The 13,827-nt window shown below is 51.8% G+C and overlaps 2 protein-coding genes across 7 annotated transcripts; both read right to left on the bottom strand.

The window, feature by feature from the left end:
- Window positions 1-901: 901 nt before the first annotated feature.
- RNF227 (ring finger protein 227) lies at window positions 902-1,782 on the bottom strand. The gene is made up of 2 exons (XM_058559799.1): window positions 1,178-1,782; window positions 902-1,103 (listed from the first exon to the last, which is right to left on the bottom strand). Exons 1-2 carry the CDS (start codon window positions 1,692-1,694, stop codon window positions 1,048-1,050), a joined length of 573 nt encoding a protein of 190 aa, XP_058415782.1. The 5' UTR covers window positions 1,695-1,782; the 3' UTR covers window positions 902-1,047.
- Window positions 1,783-1,936: 154 nt separating this feature from the next.
- On the bottom strand, window positions 1,937-13,698 carry KCNAB3 (potassium voltage-gated channel subfamily A regulatory beta subunit 3). 6 transcript variants are annotated; one of them, XR_009222665.1, is made up of 15 exons: window positions 12,693-13,698; window positions 11,325-11,368; window positions 11,204-11,241; window positions 10,886-10,965; window positions 9,316-9,360; window positions 9,186-9,230; window positions 8,931-8,974; window positions 8,648-8,734; window positions 8,314-8,399; window positions 8,046-8,166; window positions 7,866-7,960; window positions 7,657-7,777; window positions 7,398-7,486; window positions 5,255-5,406; window positions 1,937-2,009 (listed from the first exon to the last, which is right to left on the bottom strand). XR_009222665.1 is itself a non-coding variant. In XM_058559796.1 (14 exons), the coding sequence occupies exons 1-14, from the start codon at window positions 12,932-12,934 to the stop codon at window positions 7,046-7,048; spliced, it is 1,239 nt and encodes a 412-aa protein (XP_058415779.1). In that variant the 5' UTR covers window positions 12,935-13,698; the 3' UTR covers window positions 7,019-7,045. The 6 variants fall into 6 exon arrangements, 3 of the variants coding, with proteins under 3 accessions (XP_058415779.1, XP_058415778.1, XP_058415777.1); XR_009222664.1 differs by having other exon boundaries at window positions 8,046-8,399; XM_058559796.1 differs by lacking the exons at window positions 1,937-2,009; window positions 5,255-5,406 and adding an exon at window positions 7,019-7,123 and having other exon boundaries at window positions 8,314-8,423.
- Window positions 13,699-13,827: the final 129 nt, after the last annotated feature.

The following is a 13,827-nucleotide window of genomic DNA, read 5'->3' as shown; positions in this document are numbered from 1 at the left end:
AGGTCACCTGGGATTCTTGTTAAAATGTAGATTCTGATTTGGTTAGTCTGAAGTGGATCCTGAGATTTTACACGTCCAACAAGCTGCCAGTGATGCTGATGCTGCTGGTCCTTGACTATCACTTACTCTAATAAGATATTTACAGGATTTTAAAATAGAATCTATGGCATACAATAGGTGATGTCCAATTAAGGGACCCAAGTGTAAAACTATGACGAGAATCTTTTTTCAGTAATATTTCCCTGTGACTGTAAAGATAAAAAAAAATACTGTCAAAAGTTTAAAATTGTATGCCTTTACCAAATGGCTCTCCCTTCTATCCATGATAGGCCCTAATTAGGTGCCTCAGATCAATGCCATTTGGAACTTCTCATACCTGCAGATGAATGCCATTTGGAACTTCTCATACCTGCCCTAACAGGTATTTTTAGGAACACAGGACTGACAGTGGGGAGATAGTAGGCAAACAAGCACCGAGGGGGAGAAAAAAAGGTTTATTTTTCTCAGCTCTCTTACGTGCTAGAGAAGTGAGATTAACATGACACAAAAATTAGCCTCTTCTGTCCCGTTCCATCTTTTCAAAAATTTCAAACCACTGACACAGAATTGCTAAAATGGGGACATGTTGCTCCCACACACCATAGCTGCGCTGGACAAAAGCCAAAGTCACAGCTAAGGAACAGTGTGTCCTCCCACGGAAACATAGACCTTGGTTCCATCATCCCTGCGCCACTCCATGCTGAATATGCAAGACTGGTGCTGTCAGAAGATGGGGGCGATTCGTCTAGGAGCCTCCCAAGCTCAGCATCCACACCTCCCAGGGCGTTCCCTCCTGCCCTCGGCTCAACTCTCTCATCAGTGCCAATCCCGGGATGGGAGAGGGGGAAGCCTCCCAGGGCGTTCCCTCCTGCCCTCGGCTCAACTCGTTCATCAGTGCCAATCCCGGGATGAGAGAGGGGGAAGCCTCGGCATCAACCCCCTTTACTACAGCACAACACGAGAATGCAGCTCCCACCTTCCTTACGCCGTAGCTTCCGGGTTCCGCGGTTACAGCGTGCAGCGGGTCGTGTGGGCGAAGTCCTTGATCTCTGGACAGTACAGCACTGCGGAAAAGAAGAAGGGTTAGTGGCAGCACGAAGGCGCTCTCCCCCTGCAGCCTCCCGGGGCGGCCCCTCACCGTTGCTAGGCAGTGGGCGCCGCCAGCGGCGCGCGGGCGCCAGCACCCTGTCCCAGAGTCGCCGGAGCACGCGCCAGCCCCTGCTCCTAGGTTTCGTCCCCTTCTCGCTCTCTTCCTCGTCGTCGGCCTCTCGGTCGGCGTCGCCGCTTTCCCTGACCGAGCCACCTGTCTTCTCTGGCTCGCACTTGGCCCGCGCTTTTTCCTCCAACAGAGACCACAAGTCCGGGTCGACAGCGACCTCCGTGACCCCGCCGCGCGGGAGCGGGGTGGGCGCACGGCAGAAAGGGCACGTGACCACGCGGCGCAGGCGCACCACGCGCGCGGCCGCCCCGCTGCCGTCGCCGCGCGCCGCCAGCTCGCGCAGGCAGGCGGTGCAGTGTGTGTGGCCACAGTGGGCGCGCGCCGTCCCGGGCAGACGGCGGGGCACCCGGCCCCGGAGGTTAAAGGGACGGTAGCAGATGTTGCAGTCCAGCTCGCCTCGCTCCGGAAGAGACGGCACCCTCACCAGGAGCTGCATGGTGCTCGCCGCGGACTCGAGGGCGTCACTGACGCGGCCGGCTCCGTGGACAGCACGAGACGGCTCTTCCTGCGATGCGGGTCGGGTCCTGGGGTTCGCGCCGCGGCCTCCTTGCCTCTTTTAAGAGTGAGACCCCGCCCCTCGAGGCGTCACGCCGTGGTCAGGCGGTTCCCTGCGGCCGCACGCGTGGGGGCGGTGGAGGTGCGAGGTCGGGAGTGTCAGCGATGGCGAAGCGGTGCAGGTGGCGCAAGTGCTGCCGGGACTGGGGCGGTGGGAGGAACACCACCCTCTACTCCCTCCAAGCCTGCCTTCATCCTGCAACACAAAGCCGGCGCTTCTTAATTCTTTTTTGTGCGCATCCCCGGTTCCCTTTCTGTGCCCTAGCCCCCAGCCACTGGCACAGGTCTCTTCAGCCCTCTGTGCCTGTTCGTTCAGTTGCTCATCCTTTTTCACAACCCCACCCAACGAACTTCCTAAGCCAGTGACACTGCACGTTCTGTCCAATCTTTAGTGGGCTCCTGGACGTTTCAACAGATGCTGCCTGGCAGTAACTCTCATTCTGCTCTCAATTTTCCTTATTATATATGACCTATCTGTGTTCTTTTAAGGCTGGCTGCCCAAATTTTATTCTCCCCAAACTGTTCAGCTCACAGCTGACATCTCAGCCTAAAGAGGGACGTAGATTCCAGGACCATGGCCTTAGGAATGCTGGGAATCCTTTCCTTCCAGAATTGCCAGGCTTGGACACCCACACACCATGATGGCTCCAGCAAAGCAGCCCAGCATGAGTTCTGACTCAGGAGTCTGACCTCCGCCAAAGGTAAACAAGACATAGTACTCAGAGCTCACATTCCCTCATGGTGCCACCCCAGCTGCCTTCTCACCCTCCTCTCCTGGACCTGCAGTCCAGGTTCTGTTGTAGAGGGTCATAGCACAGACTCTGGAGCCAGCTGGCTTGAGTTCAAATCCTAGCCTCTACTACTTACTAGTTGTGACATTCTGAGCAAGTTACTTAACATCTCTGGGCCTTGGTTTCCTTATCTATAAAATGAGGATGATAATAGCTTTGAATGAGCTTATTTTTATATATATATATATATATATATATTTTACATATATATATTTAAATATACATTTTATATGTATATATAAGGTGCTTAGAATGGTGCCTGGCACACAGTAAACACCATGTATTAGCTATTATTATTATTCTGCGCCCCCAGCCTATATTGTGTTTACTTTAACTTTTCAGTACTCAGCATTTTCAACATCCATCTCTCTTGGTCAATACAGGATGGGTTTCTCCACACCCCTGGCATTTACTGGCTTTAACAGGAAATGTAGGGCTGGTTTTGTTTTTTAACTAGATTGTTAAAACTTTAGAGGTTAATCCTTTGTGAGGAGGTATATCATTTTTAATTATTTTATATCATTTCAGAACTTCTGAGTTGTCTTCATGATCACTTGGGGGAAGCTATCTAATTATTCCAATGATGCTATCATAATTCAAAACTTCTTTGTAACTTCTCTTTGAAATGGTGTTTGGAAATCTCTTCACATCTTTTAATATCTCCAATTGGTGATTAAATCTGAATCTTTTAAGGTAGCCTTGATTATATAAATGCTCCCAGAGTGTTTGACAGCCAAAGCGCCTCTAAACTTCAGACCTTGGCATCCAGTCACCTGCTCAACTATCTTTCTTGTTATCTTCAGGAACCCAAACTGATATTCTTTCTGTCCTATTCAGCATCTCTTCCAGTGTTTCCTACCTCTTTCTTTACCCAACTCCAGAAACCTAGGTGTCATCCTTGATCCCTCCATGGCTTTCACCTTCCTTGACTATCATTAAACTCAGTACATTTTGCTCCCTAAATATCTCTCAAATCCACCTGCTTTTCTCCACCTCCAGTACACCACCCTAGTCCAAGTTGCCAACATCTCTTGCTTAGACCCTGGTAGAAGACTCTTAACTGGTCTGTCCACAAGCCATTCTAGCTTTCTGCAGGCTTCTCCATCCTGCTTACAGTGATCTTTCAAAATCTCAAGCCCAACCATGTCCTGCCACACACCCTTTCCATTCCTGTTTAAAACCTTTTAATGCAGCGGTAGTTTAATAGCCCCAAATTCCTATGCAATGTGACTTTGCTGCTTCTCCCACCAAGAATTGAGGTCTAGGGGCTGGCCCGGTGGCCTAGCGGTTAAGTTTGCACACTGTGCTTCAGCGGCCTGGGGTTCGCGGGTTCAGATCCCGGGCATGGACTAATGCACCGCTTGTCAAGCCATGCTATGGTGGCGTCCCATATAAAGTAGAGGAAGATGGGCACGGATGTTAGCCCAGGGCAAATCTTCCTCAGCAAAAAGAGGATTGGCATCGTGTGTTAGCTCAAGGCTAATCTTCCTCCCAAAAAAAAAAAAAAAGGAATTGAGGTCCATATCCCTATCCCTTGAATCTGGAGGATTGCTTTGACTAGTAGAATGTGGCAGGAGTGATGTTGTGTCAGTTCTGGAGCCTAGTTCTTCAGAGGCCTTGCAGCTTCTGCTTTTGTCCCTTTGGAACACTGCCCTGAGACCACCATGTGGGGAAGTTTACTGGCGGAAGAGACGACATGGAGAACAACTGAGAAACCCCAGCCAATAGCCAGCACTAACAGCCAGATGTACCAGTGAGGCCATCAGATTTTCCTGTTCAGCTGCCCTGCCAGCTGAATGCAGCCACAGGAGTGAGCCCAGGGGAAAACAGCAGAGGAAACTCCTAGCCAACCCACAGAATCATGCAGAAAAATTAAGTTTTAAAAAGTTGTTCAAGCCACTAAATTTTGGGAGTGCTTTGTTGTATCAACAGATAACTGATATAGAGGGTTTCCTACTGTCCTTAAGATAAAGATAATATTCTGAAGTGCCGTATAAGGGCCTGTATATTCTGAACCCACCCATGTCTCACATTCTGCTTCCATTTTCTCTTTAGACACTCTGGCTTTGGAGACCTTTGGCTTGTATGTTCCTTTCTGCCACAAGGCTTTCTCATATGCTGTTCCCCTAACCCTCTTGCTTTCACCTTAGTAACACCTACTCATCCTTCAGCTCTCAGTGCAGCCTCACCATGTCAAGCACCCACTGAAGACTCTGGGAACACCGTGTGCTTTCCTCTGGACTTCAGACAACCGAAGTTTGTGTGTGTTTGGCGGTTATTTGTTTGTCTCTCCCATCTGAAAACTCCACGAAGGTTGTTCTGAGTCTGGTTTTGTTCACCATTGTATCCCTGTGACGTACCATAGTAGGAGTCCATGAATAAACACTTGTTAAATGAATGAATGAAGTGAGTGATCAATATGGTAAATGAGGTGTGACAGTAAAGGAAGGTTTCTTACAAGGGGTTTCTAAACTACCTGTAAAGGTAATTCTAAGAGGAGTTTTTTAAATGTTTTGAGCAATGGGGGAGGCTTCATTAAAATAAGTACATAGCCCTCCAAGGTAACTATTTAAGGAGAGTACTATTTTGAATATAAATTCTTGTATGTTTGTTACAGAATAACTAATCATAGTTTAGTCGTACATTTTACCTTTTTGTTTCCTCCACAGTCTTCCCAAATGAGTGGGAGATGACAGGAGTGGATGTAAGTGTTCATTAGTTGATCCAGTTGGTTGCTAACCCAGTAAATGGCATGCTGCCGACTTCTCTCTTTTGGAAATTGGTTTTACTCTGCTCTCCCAGCTTTAGGATCAAGGAGGGGTGAGGATACAGAGAAGGGAGATGGTGAGGTTGTATTTTAAGGAAGGCAGAGCTTATCCTCCCCTGCCTTGTGATCTTTAAAGGTTGTAACTTTCCACTCAATTTCTCTCCCAGGGAAATCAGAGTTCTTTGGGGAAGAATGACAGGCAAAATCTGACATAATCCCATTTGACTCCTTTCCCTCTCTCTGTATCATCTCAATCATAGACCAGTTTTCCTTTTACCTCTCTTTCACCAAATCCCAAAGCCTCAACCTCAGAACTGCCCCTCCCGTTCAGCCACACAAAAGCCACCCAGATAGTTCCTTGGTATATGTGTGGGTATCAGGCAAGAGGGAAATGAGAAGTGCAAACAAGAAGTGTGGCAATTAGAACTTTCAAAACAAAACAAAACAAAACAAGGGCAAGGGTGTCAGAGGGAGGAGCAACAAACCTATGAAGCCAGACCTCTGGGTCCTAATGAACGTGGTGACTGAAGGAAGGAAGAAAACTGGGGCCTGGGGTGTCTGGTGTCTGGGTCCTTGATGAGAGCAGTGCCTAGGAGCAGGATGCCTGGGTCACTGGGGTAAATGAGCCATGGAGAGAAAGCGAGTACTAGAGCTTTCTAATGGCAGGGGGCTAGGAGTCAGATATGTGAGGCCGAGATCCTAACTTCCCAACCTCCCCCCACCAGGCAGTTTCAAACGAGATGAGTGAGGATCAAGCTGAGAGTTTATTTACAGTTCCCTGGGAAGTCTTACAGAAAAGGGGCCATCATTATTGCTTTAAGATTATTGCCAGGAGGAAGACTGCAGTCCTCCACTCCCAGGTAGGAAGTCCTGCTCAAGGCTCAAAAGTCTATCCCCAGAGCTTTTTAGGTCAGCCCCATGACTCTACCATGACCTAAAGGCTGTCACTATTTCCTGCAAAGCACAGCCCAACTGTGCTGTCCAAGAGCCACCCTGACCATGCTATACATCTGCCATCAAATTTCCTTCTACCTTCTCAGTGCTGTGTCACTGTATTCCCACCCTACCCCCTCTTGGCAAGAACAAAGTATTAACACTAGTTTAGTTTTAAGCCCTCCTTCACCTCCTGGCTGGGGGCAGAGTCCTGATTTCCCAAAGATTAGCATTTACTCCCTGCCAGGACCAGCCTGGCTTCCTTTGTATCGAATAACGTAAGAGCCCCATTTCCTTTGTCCCAGATGACATCACAACTCACTTCTTATTAGGTTATTACCCCTTGATGACATTTCAAGTGCCACTTTTGAGGTACTCTGCATGTTTCTTGTATCCACCGGGTTGTTTTTTTTTCTGGGCCTCGGCGATTAGGACAAGAGAGAAGGGAGTGGGACCAAGTGGCAGAGAGGGGACGGCGCAGTAGCTCATGCCCGGGATTAGCAAGAAGGCCTAAGAGAACGCAGCAGGGGGCGGCGGACTACTTTTCCTCTCACGCCTTACTGCGGTAGGATATGGCTTTGTTCATGCCTATTGCTACACGAAGCCGGGACTTGTTATGGGCGGGACCGCCCTGGCTCTGGCGGCTGCCAGGAGGGGTCCGGAGGCTGAGGGAGGCCGCTGCGGGGAAGCTGCTCTCGGGGGGCAGCAGCTCCGGGTTCTGGTCCCTGCGCCCCCGACGGGCTACTTCTTGGAATGCAGTTTGTTGCCCAGGAGCCCGTCTATCTCCATCACTGTCTGCGCCGTCAGCTGGCTCAGCACCTGGAGGAGAACGGGGTGGTGGAGAGAGCAGTACATGCTGGGTCACTGAAGAAGGGCATGAGGTTCAAGGACCTGGGGAGCAGCACAGCGGGGCCAGGTGGCAGGGAAAGAGTTGCAGCTGTGCCCCTGCCTTGCCTTGTCACCCTGGAACCTCTCATCTGCAAAGCGAGGACCTTGTGGGTGACCTCACGGGCCCATTCTGGGTTGGACAGCCAGGCTTTGACTGCTGAGGAAGGGTACAGAGATGGGCTCTGCCTCTGAGTCCTTAGCTCACCTGTAGGGCGCCCAGGTGTTCTATCAGCTGCTCTGCACTGGATACCCCCAGCAAGACGGAGCTGACACCCTCACTGTGGAGACACCACGCTGAGGCCAGAGGAAGAAAAAAAGAGAACTGATGGAGAACAGTGAGCACACAGACTTAAAAAGTGTCTCTGAGGAAGAGAGTCCTCCTTAGGGACAAGTCAGTCTGGGGTTTGGTAGCATCTCAAGAGGAGACAAGGCCCCTGCAGGGGCAGGGGCTGGCAGTGTCTCACCAATAGCAAGCTGTGCCACAGTGCAGCCCAGCTGGTGGGCGATGGGGAGAAGGTCCATGACTTTGGCTTGTTGCTTCTTGCCATCCTCACTGTGCACTTTGTCTTTGAGCCACTGGTAGCCCTGGAGGTCAAGGACAATCAGCAAAAGACCACGTCCCCCAGCAGCCCAGATAGCCCAGTCCTTGCCGTCCTGAGCCCCTAGATCTCACTTTGATGGTGGCCCTGCAGGTATCTGGGGCTTGTCCATCATACTTGCTGGTGATAAGGCCACAGGCCAGAGGGGACCAGGTGACTGAGCCAACACCTAAGAGGAAGGGAATTAAATCTGGGGTAAGGGATCTAGGTGATGGGGAGGCCAAGGGAAAGGTACCGATGTGGGGGATGCGAACCAATCTTGTGGTAGAGCTCTGGCAGCTGCATCTCCATCTTCTCTCTCTGAAACAGATGGTGCTCAGCTTGTTCACACACTGGAGGAATCAGATTGAACTGTCTGGCCATGGAGTAGGCCTCCTGGGTTGAGGTGGGGAAGAAATGGGGGTCAGAGCACTCTCTCCATTTTCTTCCACTCTCCCTCCTCCAGTAGAGTGGGGTTTGGAGTGGCCATGTGAAAAGTGGGAACCAGTTGTGAGACAGGGGGAAGTGGGGTGGCACACTCACCATGATTTCTGCAGCCCCCCATCGGGATGTCCCCCAGTATAGGGCCATGCCCTGGTTGATGACGTAGGTCATGGCTCGCACAATCTCTAGGCACATGGGAGAGGGAGAGCCTCACTGTCAGACCCCTGGCATCCAGGGCTCCAGATCTGCAGACCTCTGTCTGCCCCATCAGGACCCCAGGCATCTTGGTGGAGTCAGAGAGGTTGGTATCTGCTCTTTGCTTCCCTCCCTGTCCAAGTCCTGGGGTCTGAGCCTGCCTGTGGAGCTTGGGAGGCCTCCTGAGCAGGGAGAGAGCAGTTTTGAAGGACTGTCAGGGTTGGGGTGCTGCTTTTACCCTCCATGGGACTGTTGGGGTCTGAGCGATTGGCAAAGACGATGTCCACATATCCCAGCTGGAGGCGTTCCAGGGATCCTCGCAAGCCTAGGGTAGGGATGGGGAGAGGAAGGTAAGCACTTAAGTTTCAGTTACCTAAGAATTCAGGCCTTACCCCTTTGCCATGACCCCCTAAATCCCAGCTTCCGTATTCAAAACCTCTGACTCAGAGCTTCAGAGAATGTTCCCAACTCCTCTGGCTTCCATACCCGGCCACTGCAGGTTCCCAGCCCCTAACTCTCACCTTCAATAATGTGTTTGCGGCTCAATCCTCGCTCAGTTTCTGCCCTGTAGGAAAAGGTAAGTCAAAGATGAGGTGTGTCAAAGATAAGGGACCAGGATTGGCCTGGTGCCATGAGGAACTGGGATTGCATGAGTCCTCACAGGCAGGTGCAGACCCGGGGTAGCAGGTGCAGGGACAGCTGTCCCCACCCCCATCCCGTGCACCTTCACACATTCTCTGTAGATCTTCTCCCAATTATAGCGAGGCAGCACTTACTGTCCTCCCCAAAAAATCTTGGTGGTGATGACATAGCTTGATCTCCTGGAAAAAGAGAAATGGGAGAACTATCAAGAAAAGGACTTTTGGATGATCATGTCCCCAGCAATCCCCCAAAACACAGTCTCACCTCCAACCTTTGTTCTTGAGGATGTTGCCTAGGGTTCTTTCAGCCCTGGAAGAAAGACAGTGCAGAAGCACTCACCCTTCCAAGGTAGAACAGTTTCTTCTCTTCCTCTCCACCTTTGCCCTCAACTGATTTCCTCTCTTGTAAAGTGAAGCATAAACCAGGAGCCCATTGGGCTGTCAGCCCCATCCTAGACTAATAAAGAGGGGCTCCCAGAACTAGAAGTATAGTTGTATTGTTTTCATTCATTCATTCATTCATTCATTCAACAAATATCAGTTGTGCATCAACTATGTACCAATCTCTGTTCTGGATGCTGAAGGGATAGAATAGGATGAGGGGGGAGGGACAGATTGTAGTGGAGCGGGGGAGGACACTGCCTTGTCTGGTTCCAACCATCTGCGGTGCCCTCCCCCTTCTTTGAGTCTCTGCAAAGTCCTACCCATCCTCCAAAGCTTAGCTCAGATTCTGCCTCATTTTATGGAAAATGTTCTGATTGCCATAGTCTATGGTCAGTCCTTCTTGTCACCTTCCATAGCTCTCGTTGGCTACACAATTCTTTGGCACTTAATTATGAGCTAACATGTGACATCTTAAGTTGTTATGGTGAACTGTTACTGAAGTGTTTTACTGTTATTTAATCTTTCATATCTCCCTGTCTTTTTGGTTTGTTTGTTTAATCACTTAGACTATGAGCTTTCTGAGGGCAAGTTGATGTCATCCCACAAGCAGTGCCTGCTCTGTGCTAGGCTCTGTGTAGGTACTTGGGTGACATGGGGAAGAGCAATGCCAGTTCCACGGAAGGAGGAGCCTCCCAACTGAGCAGTGAATATGGCCACGTAAACTGGTCATTGATGAACAGTGTGTCAGAGGGCAGTATAAAGTGCTTTAGGGGGCTGGCCTGGTGGTGTAGTGGTTAAGTTTGCATGCTCTGCTCCGGCGGCCCGGGGTTTGTAGTTCAGATCCCAGACGTGGATCTACACACCGCTCATCAAGCCATGCTGTGGCGGTGTCCCACATACAAAATAGAGGAAGATCGGCACAGAGATAGGCTCAGGGACAATCTTCCTCATCAAAAAAAAAAAAAAAAGTGCTTTGGGAGCTGAGGTGGGTAATGACCAACTTTGGGGAGTTTGGCGAAGGCTTCTTGGAGGAGCTGACATTTGGGCCAAGTCTCGAAGGTAAGCAGCAGAGTTTGCCAAGTGGAGAAGACGCAGGCATAGGTCATTCTAGGTTTTGGCTACTCCCAATGTGAAGCCATGGTATGTGATGTGATGTGTGGTGTGTTTGAAAATTCAGCTTTGTAATCTTCACATAGTTGCACATAACTGACACCTACGATATATTTGTTGGCTTTAATTTATTTTGACTGTACAGTATGCCCATTGCCCTCTAAGCTGGAGAGAGACTGATGTTGGGATTACATTTCCCATAATGCTTCAGGGGCCCATTGGCTGAAAGGTTGGAACTCAGTGTTCACAGAATTCCCAGGGTTCTTTAGAGGGAAAACAAGAAACCCTGGTGTTCCCTCAGCCTTCCAAGTGTAACTTAGCTCTTTCCCCTGGGTCCTTACTTTCCTGCTGCGTACACTTCGGTGGTGTCAAACAGGTTTACACCATGCTCATAGGCTACTGTCAGCACATCCTCTGCTGTCTATGGAGGTGAGAGAAAGAGTTGAAGATCAACCACTGGCCCCTCAATTACCTCCCTCACTGCACTCTAGCCCATCACACCTCAGCCCTGGTTTCCACATTGTTTCCCCTTTCCCCATCCTCCAGCCCAGGTCCACCATTCTCCACGCTTGTTGTCCAAACCCCTATCCAAGTCCATTTCCCCCTTTTCTGGTTCCCTCACACCCCCTCACCCTGCTGCTAGGCCCCATCACTTATACCTCATCTGAGATCTGAGAACCAAATGTGACCCAGGTACCTGCAAGAGACAAGCCAGGCATGTGAGAATGGTGGGAGGCAAGCATAAAAGAATGCCTCTTCCCTTAATTCTCTCTAACTCACCTAGGCCAAGACAGGATACCCGAAGACCAGACTTCCCTAGGTTCCTGCACGATACAGAAGGAGCAGGAAGGGGTGGGGCTTCCATTAGGGACATAGATTATCAGCCCCCAGCTCCTCTCCCTCCAGACTGAGAAGCGTCAGGGTGTCTCCGTCCAAAGAAACTAGACCCAGTGGGCCTACCGAATTGGGCAGTGCTATGGCTGTAGCTCAAGTGAACAAATAAATGACTGTTCCTCTGAAGCCACTGTCCAATGCCTCTGTTCCCTCCTATCACACTAAAGATGTGCTGCCTGGTTTGTGTTTCTTCAGGTGGGGCTTGTCTGTGTTTGAGTCATCTCTGGGATATGTGGAGTCAGGGGCTGGGAGGAATGTGACTAGCTGATTGTGATGAGTTTGTGAAAACAGACCCTCAGATAGAAAGTGCTATGCTAAAGGGCAGACATCGGGGTGGAGCGGGTAAACCAAATCAAGTTCAGACACTCAGGCAGGCAAGGGTCCTTAGATAGGCTAGGCAGATGGGCCACCAACAAAGGCAGGTGGGACACCTGGGTGGAGAGTATGACAATTTTCCCTCTTCCCCTCTCCACTCCTGCTTCTGTTGGCTTGTGAAGTCTGTCTCCGAACCAGAAAGCCCCCTCCTCCCAAGGCCTCTCACCCAGGTAGTCGGCTCAGCTTCCCAATCAGGGTTGCCACATGGAGGGGATCCAAGTCCTCAAGTGACAAAGCCAGGTCAGATGAGTGACCTCTGCTCACTTCCAAACAGGAGTCCCTCCCATCTCCCCTCTGTGAGTTCTGAGAGCCCAGTGGTTTTCTGAGACAAAGTCAGTTACATTTCAGTCTACCTTCCCCACTGGGGCCCTGTTCCTCAGTACTGGGTTGAGAGATGTGGTCCATCCTTCCCAGGGCCCCATTCCCTCCCCACCAAGAAAGGTCGCAGGATACCGGGGCTCTTGGGGCAGGTGGGGCAGTATCTGGGTCAGCACCCTGAGTAGGCCAGAGTGAGAAGCTGTTTCCTTCCTCCCTTCTTCCCAGGACACCGGCCCAAGGACAATTTATGGGGGCGCAGGGGAGCGCAGCCTGGAGATCCCAGCATCTCTGGCCTTCCCGGGGGTAAGGAGGGAAGCTTAGGAGTATCCCCTGGGTGTGACAGGACCTTGTCAACCTTGGTAAACTTGATTTTCTCCTAGTCAGGGTTATCGATGGTGACCAAGGAAGGGACCAAGTAAGGGAGTGCTGTCATGAGTTGAAGAGATGGAATGAGCTGGGACCTTTTTAGCGAAGTTTGAGGGGGTTCTGGCGGCATCCCAAGAAGCCTCAGAGGTCAGGAAAGGGGAGCAGATGGGGCGGGCTGCCCGGCCGCCCCCATACCTGTATTTCATGCCAGTGCCTCTGCCGGTGCTCTCTCGGAGGGCCCCAGCAGGTGCTGGGGGTCGGGGTACCAGTGCGGCCCGGGCCTTGGGGCCCGACCCTCCTCCCCCGGGAGGATTCCCATGCCCCCCGCCGACCGGCCCGCCATTACCGCCCCCGGGGCCCGGCCGGGGTCCACACAGACGGTCCTCACTGCTGCGGCTGCGAAGGTTCTGCTCGGTACACGCAATAGACACCTGCATGCCGGCTGGCCAGGGCCGGGGAGGGGGCTCCGAAGGGGCGGGAGAAGTGAACAGGAAAGCCTGAGGGCAGACACCCGGGGGTGTAGTGGCGCGACCCCCGGGAGAGCGGGAGGGCTGAGGCGGCTGCGGCGGGAGCCTCCAGGCTGATCCGGCCCGCGAGGGCGGGCTGCTGGAGGTCGCGGGCTTTGCGGCGGGAGGGGAGAAACGCGGGGGGCGCAACGAGCGGAGATATTCGGATACGGGGGAACTGGCGCCGGGAGGAGGAGGCGGAAATGTATGAGGGTAAAGGTCGAGGGCGATCCTGGGTGAGTGGGGGGTAGGGACCTAGGGACTAGGGGGTAGGAAGAGAGATGCCACCTCAGCCCGAACCGCAGCGGGACCCGCTAGGCTCCCAGCCGCGTCGGCAGCCGACCCAACTAATCAACATGCAGGCACCACCCCCTCATCTGCATAAAGCCACCCGCCTCCCAGCCAAATCTGCCGCTCATCTGCATAAGCCCCGCCTTCCGAAGCTCCCTAGCTTGACTATTAAGTGTGCTCAGACAAGCCAGAGAGCAAGACACGGGAGGGTGGTTCTCCCAACCTCTGGGACACGAGGCAGGTCGGCCTTCCTCCAGTTCAGTGCTTTTCAATCAGGGACGATTTTGTCCCCTAGGGAACATATGGCAAGGTCTGGAGATATTTTTGACTGTCATGACTGGGGAAGGGGGAAGATGTGCTTCCAGCATCTAGTGAGTGGCGGCCAGGACAAAGCACAGGACAGCCCCCCTCCCCCCAAAACAGGGAATAATCCAGCCCCAAATGTCAGGAGTGCCGCAGTTGAGAAATCCATGATCAAAGCTTCTTTGCAGGCTCGGGGGATGTGGCCACTCTGGTTCACGCCTTCATGAGTG

The sequence above is a fragment of the Diceros bicornis genome, chromosome 18 (genome assembly GCF_020826845.1).
Source record: "Diceros bicornis minor isolate mBicDic1 chromosome 18, mDicBic1.mat.cur, whole genome shotgun sequence".
NCBI classification, from domain to species: Eukaryota; Metazoa; Chordata; class Mammalia; order Perissodactyla; family Rhinocerotidae; genus Diceros; species Diceros bicornis.
The sequence above is the reverse complement of the archived record's forward strand: the minus strand, read 5'-3'. Positions and strand labels throughout refer to the sequence as shown.